Below are 12,283 nucleotides of genomic sequence, written 5' to 3'. Positions count from 1 at the left end.
TTAGGCATTATAATAACTGTAAAGTTTACAGTTTGCAGATAAACAATAATAAAGTCAAAGTTTGAATGTGTGCATTAGACGTATTCAAGGAGATCACCTTTGTAAACTGTCAAAGAGAAGGGTTGAGTGATCTGGCCGATATTGGTAAACATCTGTCTGTTGTTTCCTTCAATGCTAATGTGACCAATCTGATCCAGGAGGGAATCCACCCAGTACAGCCTGTCCATTCTGTAACAGAGCAATCACAAGCTACTGACCAGGGAGCCCAAAAGAATACTGCCATCACAGAATTAACTGTCCTAATTTCTAAAACAGCAGCCTTTGAATTACATATGTAATCGCCGTACTTACGTATAGTCGAGAGCGAGTCCATATGGCCATCCTAGCGTTGTGTTGACCAAAGGAACAGCATGGCTGCCATCAGTGTAGGCTTTCATTATGACTGCCGGACGATACCAGTCCGACCAGAACAAGTAGCTGTGGATCAACATTTGATCAGACTAATCAGGGGCAAGAAAAGTAAAACTGATCATGAAACTTTCTGATATAATTTTACATATTAAACTCTAGTCAAGTCTGAATCTGACAGCTGCAATGGTCATATATCCGAAACATCTGAAAAGCAAAGGAGACTAAGCAGAAAAGATTAAAAGAAAATGTCCATTTTTGTTTAATGTGGTGTGGACCAAGCATAGTTCTGTTTCTGTACCTGCAAGCATGAAGTGACCTCATATCAACCATTAACCCGATAAACAGTTTTTTGGTGATTACTCTTCCTAAATCCGAGCACTCACCCAGCACTAGGATGCACTGCAATTCCCTTCGGGTTCCTCAGGCCAATAACAATGTCCCGTCTGGACTTGTCTGTGACTCTGAAGGCCACTACTGACCGGTAGGTACTTGTAGTCCAAAACAAAACCTTGGAGGTCCAGTCATAAGCCATTGCGTCAACATTTCCCACTCTGTATCCTGTCAAAATCTGCTGAACTGATGGCGTGCATACAGTAAAAAAAAAAAAAAAAAATGAAAAGCAAATTGATAGATGGTAAATTAATCCTTTATTGAACAAATTATTGAAATACATTTGCACAACAGATGTAATGGTCTTAGTGGCCTTTAACAGCGCTTTACTATACAAATGTAATGGACACTGACCTGTGCCATTCAGGTTTGACTTATAGACGAGACCTCTAGACCTGTCGTTGAAAAAGATAGCCTCCTCATTTCCATCAAACTCCACCGCAGAGCCAGAAAGAGATGTTCCGAGTCCCGTGAGGGGAAGGATGACATCCTCCTGGAGGGATACGTTCAGAGGGATTCCCCGCACCGCCAGAGAAGTGGCCAATAACAAGTAATCCTTTATCTCTGTACAAAGAGAGTAATACTGGTTAACCGCAAGCTTTGATGTTGTCTACACAACCAAGTCATAAATCCCTCTGTTTGAAGGATACTCTCGTTTAGATAGGCTAAAAATAGTTTATTGTAATGTCGTTAGCAATCACTTTATATGTATACATTTATGTCTTGGTTCATGTAGCAACATTACTGTATCGACTTGATAACAATGCCGTGGAAAACTGTGTAAAACTGCGGAAATGTAGAATTTGCGTATACAAAATTCCTATTTTCACCAATTGCCAAACAGAATTTAGAAACAAAACTCTGCCGTATGACAGAAACAGAGGGTAATTTCTCGCTCGGTCAACGATAAACTCACTGAAGCAGGTCCGAAGGTCAGGCTGCAGGTCGTAACCATAGCGACATTTGCAGCGGAAGCCCAAACCGTCGTTGTCAGTGCGATGACTTAAGACACAAATGTGCTGACAGCCACCGTTGTGTCTGCCGCAGGGGTTCATCACTGCAAGACATGACAGGTGTGATCAGTCAATAAGGGCGCCAACATTTGTCAGACTGGGTGTTTTTCTTAAAGCAAACAAAGCAGAGTCTTTGTCGGTGTTGTAGGTAAAAACTACCCGCTGCTTAAAGATCATAGAGAAATCAATGGTTTGAGAGGAGCCCATGACCAGTAGAGGAAACTGTGCAGGCTGTGTCTCACTTGTACCAGGTTGACAGTGTGTGTCCGCTTACCAATTGGTTGCAGGACAGGGTGTGAGACTACAACATGGCCTGGCCGACTGGCAGTACGATAGAGGAGTGTTGGGTTGCTACCATTGAACCGATTGGATCTAACCACGCCCATCTTGGTCCAGTCGGTGAAAAACACGTGATTTTCAAACACAGCCATCCCAAAAGGATGTGGAGCCTGTGTTCCGCCATTGAGGACTATTTTCCTGAAAAACAACCACCCGTCAAATACGCCGTAAAGCGGAACGCAACGCAGCTGGAAAACGGTGGACTGACGCCACTTTGAATGAAAACCCTACCTGTCCAAACCACTGTATGTGACGGTCTCCACTGTGTCAAAGTGGCTGTCAGACCAGTAGACCCTCCTCGTGACAATATCAAGTGTAATTCCAGTTGGCGTGCCGAGCCTGCTTTTGACCAGCTCCACACGATTACTGCCATCCATGAAGGCTCGCTCCAGCTTGGTCTGCTCATTGCTAATGCCCATGTCTGTGAAGAACATGTAGCTGCAAACACACAAGAAGTCAACAAATAAAATGGATGCCAAGTGACGACAAATATATGCATACATAGATATATATAAATATATACATATATATAGTTTGTTACAACTCTTATATACATTTACTCACGCTGTTGGATAAAAACGTACTATCAGAATGCTTGTTAAAAAGGGGACGAAAAAAACTTTTAGAAGCATCTCATCTAATTACAGCTAATATGATGCACTGCATGCAAAGCAAGCTCAGCAGCTTTGCTAAACTAAAGCGTGTAAACGCACCCCACGGTAGGGTCCAGAGCGAGCCCATGAGGAGTCTGCAGGTTTTCAGCCACCAGTGTCACTCGATTCCCTCCGTCGAAATCGCACGCGTCAATGCGTTCCACCATAGCTTCTAAGACGTAGAGTTTTAAGTTGACCCAGTCCACCGCAAGATTCTGCACGCTGTTGACCGCAGCAGTCAGAACCTCCTTTATGTTATCCCCATTATAGCTGGCAGAATAAACCTGGGAAAGGAGTCACAGGGGTTGCGGTGAACTTGCACTTGAAAAATGCATACGAACCACGTTTTGTCCGCCATGCCCCCAGTTGCAAGAAAGAAAAGAAAAAATTGCTATCGTCAAGAATCTCATCCGATAGTGAGCCAGACTGACCTTTTGGGTATTTGTATCACTCCAGAAGACTATGTCGGTGCGCCAGTTGTAGGCCACCCCAACAGCATAACCTCTGCCCTGAGAGGGCACCAGAGTTCTGACAAAGCGCCCGTGTATGTCGGCCATCATCACATCACCCCCGTTGGTGAAAATGAGCTGTGGCAATCCAGCTGGAAAACATTAATACAAGGACCCAGTGCTAAATTTATTTCCTTTTAGAAGTTACAGCGGAAATCTGAGTGAGTAAACGTATACACGTATATGACTGTGAAGTAAACATGCAGATAATCATCTGTGTGACTAACCACTAAGAGAAAAATGAGCTTTTAGTGAATGTGTTTTTAAATAAAATCGTCTTTCCAAAGATGATGTAGGCAAGTAAAAGTACAAAGTCTGGTTTCCTTAGATGAGTCAAATTTACTTTTGAAACCCCACACAGGCTAAAGCAGCACATCAGTGTCATATTAAACCCGCCGTGTGATGTGTCACTCCGTACCTGACACGTTGGCTTTGCAGATATGACCCTGCTCTAAGAAATATCCATTAGCACAGCTACAGTGGTGTGTCCCAGGACGATCCTCACACAGCTGGTCGCAGATCCCCCAGATCTGACAGTCATTGTAATCTGTGCAACAAAGCAAACTCCCATGTTTTATGGTATGGACACTGGGTCTATTGCAGATCTATTGCAACCAGACCACCGTGAAATTGACTGAGAGCAATTGCACCAGGGCACTGTGACGAAATCCATTTGCTCTTTTCAAAGAGCAAATGTGGCACTCACCTTCACAGGTACGGCTGTCATTGGCTACTATGAAGCCATCGGGGCAATAGCATGAGCCACCCTGCGGAGAAGGGTGGCAGAGAAACTCACAGCTCAAAGTGGAGCACCGATCCAGGCCTGTGGATAGAAATTGTACAGATCAAAATCATGTTCAAGTTTAGTAAGATATTGTACTTTTTTTTATAATGTTTTCATCATTTTATTATCACCATGGGAGCGTGTAGTTTCAAACTTTATCACAAGATCATCATAATGATGGTCACAACTTACTGAAAATTGCAAACGAATAAAATTTATTTTTTTAAAACAGCTGTGCGAGGGCTGTAATAAGGAAGACAAAATTACGATTATGTTACAGTTCCAGCAGCTTACCTCTGAGAAATGTTTATGGGGACAATGCACCATGTTTAAAACCCCTGTACCTAAATTTACAGTCTAATAAAAGCGCAAAAACAATTTTTCACTAGCTTTTTTCACTAGCTTTAACTCTACTGAGTCAGGTCTCAGTCAGACTTTGGTCTCATTTAGATCTGGCTTAGTACGATTTCTTTAAATTAAATTAAACTCATGTTTGTGCACATGTCTCAAAAAAACTGATGCGTCAGACACACTTACTGCAGGTCTGCTGTGCTGTGGAGTTGGTCTCATCCGTACCACCAGGACAGTCGGGTTTGCCGTCACACACTTTAGCCAGTGGTATACACATTGTCGAGCCCGGGCATCCCCACTCACCAGGGTAACAGTCTCGGGAGTTACTGTCTAAAACCCACACAAACGCACCCGTATAAACACAGAAAAATCACAAAACTTGCCTCGTGAAACGTATCCGTTCACTCACTTCAACATATAAACTATGCTAGTCGAGAAATATACACATTTGTAACTAATCATCACATTTATTGTAGTTTCTTTATGTTATTTTTCAACATTTCAATGATTTTGCAGTGAGTCTAGTTTGCGCAGACGTTACTCATTTCTGACACAATGATTTCAGAAATACCACAACACACTCAACACTGAATCGGGGCCCACATGTATGAGTAAGTTTTCTCACCACATCCTCGCTCATCACTGAAGTCACCACAGTCGTTGAACTTGTCACACACCCAACGCTGAGGAATGCAACGGCCACTGGAACATGTGAACTCACTGCCACTACAGCTTGGGTACACTAATGAATAAGTATATCACATAACAGTGAATTCCCTTTTTAATCCTGAAATAAAAGCGTCTCATTGTTTTGAAAGTGTGTGCAAGTGACTGTTCAGCCACATTGAATCCTTACAGCAGTCTTGCTCATCGCTATTATCCCCGCAGTCATCCCAGTGGTCACACACAAACGGTTGTGGAATACAGTAGCCATTGGTACACTCAAACTGGTGGATGGGACAGTGCTGAGTTGCTGGAGATGGATAAAAAAAAATTCTGTTTTAAATATTTAATCACATTCTAAGTAATGTAAAGATACGTCTCACATAAACGTTCTTCAATTAGGTAAAACCGTTCAAAACCAACCGTCTGTTTGATATTTCCGCTCGTTTTGAGGATATAACTAACTTGTTTAACTCACAAAACCACAAATAGTGTCAGGGAGGATTTGGTGCTGTCGTTTCTTCGAGAGATACTTTGCCAGCCCCACGTAAACAAACATTAGCAACGGGTAAATAAAGATGGCGACCGGAAGTGACATTGTCGTGTGTCCGACAAAAATAGGAATACAATTTGAAAGGCAAATTGAGAAATATATGTAAAGTCTTGGATAAAGCGTTTCATTTTGATGACACTCCATGAGCAAGCAAGGTAGTGAATTTAAAGTTGTTCCATTTATTTATAGAAAAGAAAAACGTAGCAATCTTTTGAAATATGGTAGAACATTTAAAACTAATGAAATCATAGTTTACTTATTTTTGTTCTTTTTATGTATGTTTCTGTACTATCTATATGTTAAGCTATATTCTCTATCTCCACTCATTTCTTATTGTGGGATTTGTATGCGCAGCTCTTGTGAGGCTTAAAGCTATGGTAGGTAATCCTAGAGAGCTAGCAAGAGAGCTAGCAAGATTCGAAAGTGTCCACTCCTCTAAGCTCCACCCCCCCCTCCCCATTCCGTCAGTGCTTCATCCAAAGCCGGTGGAACCGCATGCGCACATGGAGCAGGGAGCCGGCAGAGGGGGGCGTAGGCAGAAAGCAGAGGCATCTGATTGGTTTTTTGTAGGCGACCAATCCGAGATCAGCGTCCCGCTGATCTCGGATTGGTCAGCTTTTTCTCAGTCCTGCAGCTGCCACAGAGGTCTGATTATTTTCGTCCCTTTTTCTAAATACATCTTGTGTAGATTTCTCTCAGGATAGACGGACCATTTCACCCAGTATTACAAAATGTGTTTCTGAACAGGATTACCTACCATGCCTTTAATCAGTTAATTTACTGGGTTTTAAGGCAAAGCTGCATGAATTTAAATTTCCCCAGTTTATCAAACATAAATCATAGTATCACTAAAACATACACAGACCAAGTTTGCTTTGAATTTTGTCAACTCACTGCAGTTAGATTCATCAGAACCATCTCTGCAGTCCTGCAGGCCATTGCAGTGCTGAGAGTTATTGTAACAGGCCCCATTTGCACATGTCTTCTGAGTGCAGGGTGGATAGTCTAATAAAAGAAGAAGAAGAAAGAACACAACTTTACCTTAATGCAACAATAATAAAATTAATCATAAATACTTCTATTTCGGACATTATTGGAGATTGTCCGACGACTGGTATTATATTGAGTATTATGAGTATTGTGATTTTAGGCTGCCAAGCTTAGATAAAAGTCTTACTGCAGTTGTTCTCATCAGAGTTGTCCACACAGTCCTTCACGCGGTCACATCTGAATTTGCTGGGGATGCACTGGCCCTCCTGGCAGGTGAACTGGTCTGGCTTGCAGGTACGTCCACCTGAAATAAGACCGAGTGAGTGGGTATTGTTTCCAAATGTGATATCATGAATTGTTACTATGAAATGGATTGCATTGTATTTCAGTTTAGTTACAACACATTGGATCATGGTTGAATTTAATTGGACTCTATCTAATTAGATTTTTATTGAACTCGTTTATTCTCTGTCTAAACTGCCTTAAAATGACACGTTGTGAAATGGTGTTGAATCGGCAAACCGAATTGAACTGATCTGAACTAAGTATTAAAGGATTATTAGAATTAGAATTAAAGTATGACACAATGATTAAGGGCTGATCCACAACTCCTCCAAACATTCTATTATTGATAATGATCATCTCTCCAAAGTTTTTCATCTCAGTTATATGGAAAACATTTTTTTTAAATCACATAGGGAAACTACTTATACAGCATAAGAAAATATTGTTTGTAAAAGTTTGTGGCGTACATATGTTTTCAATAAGTGTATGTTTTGATGGTATAGAATATATTTGAGTTGAGGCATTAAGTTGTTTTTTTCATATTTTAAAGATTCTTATTGAACTCTAGTAGTACTGTAACATTGAGCTACTGACATGATGTGGCCACCTAGTGGTTTAAGTCTATATTGCTCCACATGAGCAGTCTTTTTCCTCAGACTGATTTATTACAAATTTAAATGCCCAATTTAAAGCCAATTTAAGCACTAACACACATCTATAGAAAATGAATAAAATCAATATGAATATGTATTTTCCTTGACATAAACATTCAGTGTGTATTCTGTACCACATGTTCTTTGTTCATCTGAGCCATCAACGCAGTCTTCCTCCCCATCGCAGACAAATCCCAATGAAATGCATTCACCACTTGTCACACACTTAAATTCCTGTGAGGTGCATGCTGGCGGTGCTACCACAAGGGAATAAAGCAGGTGAATTTAGTGACAGAACTATGTGTTAGATTTTTTTGCTTCTGCACAGCTCATTTCTTTTGTTTTAGTTGAGCTACTTTATTTTCCAAATGAAGAAATAATTACAAAATGCATATATCATCATGTTATTGTACAAATCCTGCGACTAGTTGTAAAACTTACGACAGTTGAGCTCATCTGAGTCATCTGCGCAGTCTTTAGTTCCATCACACCTCCAGGCTATGTTAATACATTGTCCACTGGTGCACTGGAACTCATTACTGCCACAGTTCCCTGTAAAGAAGACACAGAAACAGACAAAAAGATTAGTTTGATTTATCTTTTGATGGACACTGCATGAGCTGGATGCATGAGCTTCTGCTTGGAGGGTTCATTTTCATTGTTTAAAATAACACAATTGCTTAAACTGGTGTTCTGTGTCAAATAAGGTTATATTTCAAATATAATAAGGATATGACAGGTTGAAATATTTCATATTGTTTGTTTTCCAGATGGAAGATTTATCAAAGAGATACCAATTATTAGAACCACGGGAGAGTTACTTATCAAAGGAAGACTGCTTTTAAAGTGGACTGGTTAAATCTACAAATTTGTAAATTGTAAGTGTGGTGATTCAAAACAGCCACAGATAATATATATATATATATATATATATATATATATATATATATATATATATATATATATATATATATATATATATATTTATTTCTTAATGTGTAAGTGGTCCACAAGGCACTGGTCAGTTTATATTTTTTCATTACTGCCAGATACAGTCACAAAAACATATTATTAGAACTAATGGGCTTCTTAGCAAATTGTAGAAGTCCTCTACTCAAAATACTAAAGATATCCATTTATTTTCCTTTTTTTTGGCTATAGTGCTAACTTTCACAGCCACTGAAAATATTACTTTACAGAAACTGACCTGTAAAGATGCCCCAGAAAAAATAAATGCAACATTTTGCATATTGAATAGGACAGCTTTTTTGTCTAATAACAATGTTTGTTCTTCAAAGTTTTTGAAATCAACTGTGTAATCAGTCTGATGACCATCGTACTTGAATAAATGAATGTACTTGTCTACAAGAAGACAGTGAATTGATCGCACAATAAAAAAATTAAAAAAAAGACTTTTTATTTAAATGTTTTATGTTACTGCTGCTTCGGTGTAAAAAAAAAGTCTATTTTACTGTTTCTTTGACAAATGAATTACTATGTTTACGACTGTTATATTACTTATAATTTCTCTATGTGCGGAGTCTGAACCTTAAAGCATGTGATCTGGCCTCTGAAGGAAAGTTAATTCTTCACCATGAATCAACAGTCCATCTCGTGACCATGCACCATGCCTAGCTGTCATTTCAAATCATTTATCAGTGTTAGAATTAGCATTGACAACTCATTCAGTGTTTTTAACTTTTGTATCTCTTGTGGATTCATATACATTCTTTAGTTCCGCATTAATTATGTTTGTTTGATTGGATGTTTCCTGGCAGCATTACAAAAAACAAGTTAATAGATAAATAAATAAACACAAAAGGTAAATAAAAATTATGCTACCTATCCAAATTTCAATAAACTCTGTAGAGAAGGGAGATACGGGCACAGATTTGAAAGAATGTTGCTAAAATTGCAAAATGGGACATAATGGAGGATGTGGACATGGATATGGACCTAGCACCCTTGGTTAAGTAGAAATTGTATGCTAATGGTGAAATACAGACTTCTAACTACCCAATTTCGTTGTAAATGCATAAAATGTAAATTTTCTGCATGTTGCATATAGTCCGGGACCTCAGATTCTTTGCACAGTGCCACAAAGATTTTGATAAAAAGAAAGATCAATGATATCGTAGATCTTATTTCAAAGTATTTGTTCAAAGCAAGTGTGAAACTACTTCAGGGAGCTGAACTTTTTTTTTGTCTAGCCCAGAAATTACAGTAGTAGGACATCAAAGTTCTGTCTTTTGGTGATGACAGCAGTGTGATGAAGAAGAGAAAATGAAAAAAAAAACAACACATACTGCTCTCATAACTTCTATATGTGTTCTGTCACTGTTGTCACTATTCCTTTCATTTCATCTCTATTTGTTTTAACAAATGTCTAAGATGGAATAAAGAGAAAACGCTTACCTTGAACAAGATGAATTCCTTGGGTTAGCAGCAGAAGAGACAAAAGATGAAGACCGTTAAGGTCCATTATTTAACACTTTGTTTTCTTCTCTCGCGTCCTCGTCTTTTCACAGCTCAGGTGTTGGCTTGGAAAAGTGCGTGTGCTCATGCCCAATCTGCACCCATGACTGCCTGAGCCCAAATGATCTTGAAGAAGATGATGACTTTGGGATTGAGATGTAAAACCATGAGCAACCAGCAGATCAGTAATGTGACATGGAGTGATACAGCTCTTTATGGCTTGCTCCTTTACATAAACTTCATCTACGATTAACTTTTACCTGTCGGTATGTTGTCTACATCAGCAAAAAAAGGAAAAAAAGTGACAACTCATTTTTGTGTAACAAAATGCGTATGACAGGAAGTTCACTGCTAACAACTGATGCCAGATTAAATGTACATGTTTGTATTTCAGCATGCAATTTGATATTCACTTCAAAACCTTCTTCTTCACGTCTGAGTCTAATGTAATTATTCTACTTGGGAGTCTGGTTGGTTCTCCATACTCCATATACGTGACTTGAAATAAAAGACTTTTAAGAACATAATTTAGACATGAACTTGTGTCATTTGCAGTGTGTGTCACGCACGCACACATCAGCAAACTGTGGTGCCAAAAAGCTTGTGCATACCAGCACATGAACTTTTGGTAATAAAAACATTGAAAACATCATCCTGTTTCGCCTTTAAGTCCTTTTTGTACATAAAGAGAACTCAGTTAAACAAGCGGGACAAAAATACCGACTGGTTATTCATGAAGGAAAAAGAACCAGCATTACATGTGTGTCTGTGGTTATCAAAATCTTTGCTGTCCGTGAGTTTGTGACCTCTGTGCAGCAGCAATTGCAACTAAACCTTAACATTAACTGTCAATCAGTCTTGCAGATCATCTTAAAGTTTTATCCCGTTCCTCCGTTCAGAGCTGCCACAACTGGGATGTTGGTGGGTTTCCTCACATTGACTGCTACACATCCTTCCACAACAGATCTTATGGATTAAGGTCAGGACACTCTAACATATGCAGTTTACTCATTGTTGACCATTCTCCAGTAAAATGACCCGTGCTCTCCTGAGATTCAGTTATTGGACAGATGTCCTGGTCTCCTTTTGTTTAGAATCATGGGTTTAATTCATCATTCGCTCACACAAATAGTCGGATTTCCATTCACTATCTGAGCAAATCTGAAGGAATCTTTTGGAAAAAAAAAAAGATGGGAATCAGACACATTTCCAAGATTGGTTGGAGGCAAGTAAACAAGGTTGTGTCGTGTCACCAGGTGGCACTACACACTACGCTGCTCATAGCTCATACTGCCATGGCGAATGTATTTATACAGCACAATTCAACAACTAGGTGACTCAAAGTGCTTTACATAGAACATAAAATCACTAAAAACTAAATCCACAGAAAAAATCAAAACAGAATAAAAAAAGTGCAGTGAAAGTTTTTAATCAAAGTCCTACAATTGAATCAGTTAATTAAATGTAGTGGTGACCAGGAAAGTGTTTAGGTTTGATTTAAAGGAAGCAAGAGTTGACGTAAGTGAGATGTGCTCTGGCCCTAAACCATTTACAGCTTTAAAAACCAACAGCAGTATGTTGAAATAGAATCTTTGACAGACAAGGAGAGAATGTAGAGACCCCATTCTCTTTCCTGGTTTTACTGAAGACTCTGGCAGCAGCATTCTGAATCAACTGCAACTGTTAGATCGATCTTTTAGGTGAACCAGTAAATACACTGCAACAATAAAGTCCACTGATAATAAATGAATGGGCCAGCTTTTCTTTGATTCACTCTGACACATTAGTCCTTTCATCCCTGAAACATTTTTCAGGTGATAGTTGGCTGACTTCATAACTGATTTGATATGGCTGTTGAGTCCATAATAACAGCCAGATTTTTGGCTAAGTTTCTGTTTTTAACAATACAGACTCAAATAAAATACAGATAGAAGCACTGTCTTGCTTTTCTCAATTCTAAGTTGAAAAAGTGTGTCTGTCTTTGTAGATCTCAGAGTGAACCTGGAGATCAGTTTTTGACGTTCAGCTTTACGACACTGCCCTTTATTCTATTGTGACTGAAGTGACATTTTGCCTGGGAGCGCTTGGTAGAAGTGAGAAGAAAAAATAACTCAAACACTGCAAGAACTTCCACAAGAGGAAAATGAGGGCTTTGATATATCAGAACATCTGGGATTTCATCAGGAAAGATGCCGGTCAGTCATGTGAGACTTA

General features: G+C 39.2%; 1 protein-coding gene across 1 annotated transcript in view; it reads right to left on the bottom strand.

The window, feature by feature from the left end:
- The window catches only part of lrp2b (low density lipoprotein receptor-related protein 2b), a 35,690-nt gene extending 25,614 nt beyond the window's left edge, over positions 1 to 10,076 (bottom strand). Inside the window, exons 1-19 of the mRNA XM_075456959.1 lie at positions 10,010 to 10,076; positions 8,036 to 8,146; positions 7,729 to 7,851; positions 6,844 to 6,960; positions 6,561 to 6,671; positions 5,307 to 5,423; positions 5,076 to 5,192; positions 4,637 to 4,780; positions 4,022 to 4,138; positions 3,734 to 3,862; positions 3,238 to 3,407; positions 2,867 to 3,090; positions 2,385 to 2,591; positions 2,089 to 2,291; positions 1,718 to 1,858; positions 1,156 to 1,365; positions 795 to 987; positions 352 to 477; positions 98 to 228 (exon numbers count right to left, since the gene is read on the bottom strand). Of these exons, the coding sequence (XP_075313074.1) occupies positions 98 to 228; positions 352 to 477; positions 795 to 987; positions 1,156 to 1,365; positions 1,718 to 1,858; positions 2,089 to 2,291; positions 2,385 to 2,591; positions 2,867 to 3,090; positions 3,238 to 3,407; positions 3,734 to 3,862; positions 4,022 to 4,138; positions 4,637 to 4,780; positions 5,076 to 5,192; positions 5,307 to 5,423; positions 6,561 to 6,671; positions 6,844 to 6,960; positions 7,729 to 7,851; positions 8,036 to 8,146; positions 10,010 to 10,076 (2,758 nt within the window). The remainder of the gene's footprint in view (positions 1 to 97; positions 229 to 351; positions 478 to 794; positions 988 to 1,155; positions 1,366 to 1,717; positions 1,859 to 2,088; positions 2,292 to 2,384; positions 2,592 to 2,866; positions 3,091 to 3,237; positions 3,408 to 3,733; positions 3,863 to 4,021; positions 4,139 to 4,636; positions 4,781 to 5,075; positions 5,193 to 5,306; positions 5,424 to 6,560; positions 6,672 to 6,843; positions 6,961 to 7,728; positions 7,852 to 8,035; positions 8,147 to 10,009) is intronic.
- Between the last annotated feature and the right edge of the window lie 2,207 nt (positions 10,077 to 12,283).

Source organism: Odontesthes bonariensis, chromosome 23, assembly GCF_027942865.1.
Source record: "Odontesthes bonariensis isolate fOdoBon6 chromosome 23, fOdoBon6.hap1, whole genome shotgun sequence".
NCBI lineage: Eukaryota > Metazoa > Chordata > Actinopteri > Atheriniformes > Atherinopsidae > Odontesthes > Odontesthes bonariensis.
The sequence above is the reverse complement of the archived record's forward strand: the minus strand, read 5'-3'. Positions and strand labels throughout refer to the sequence as shown.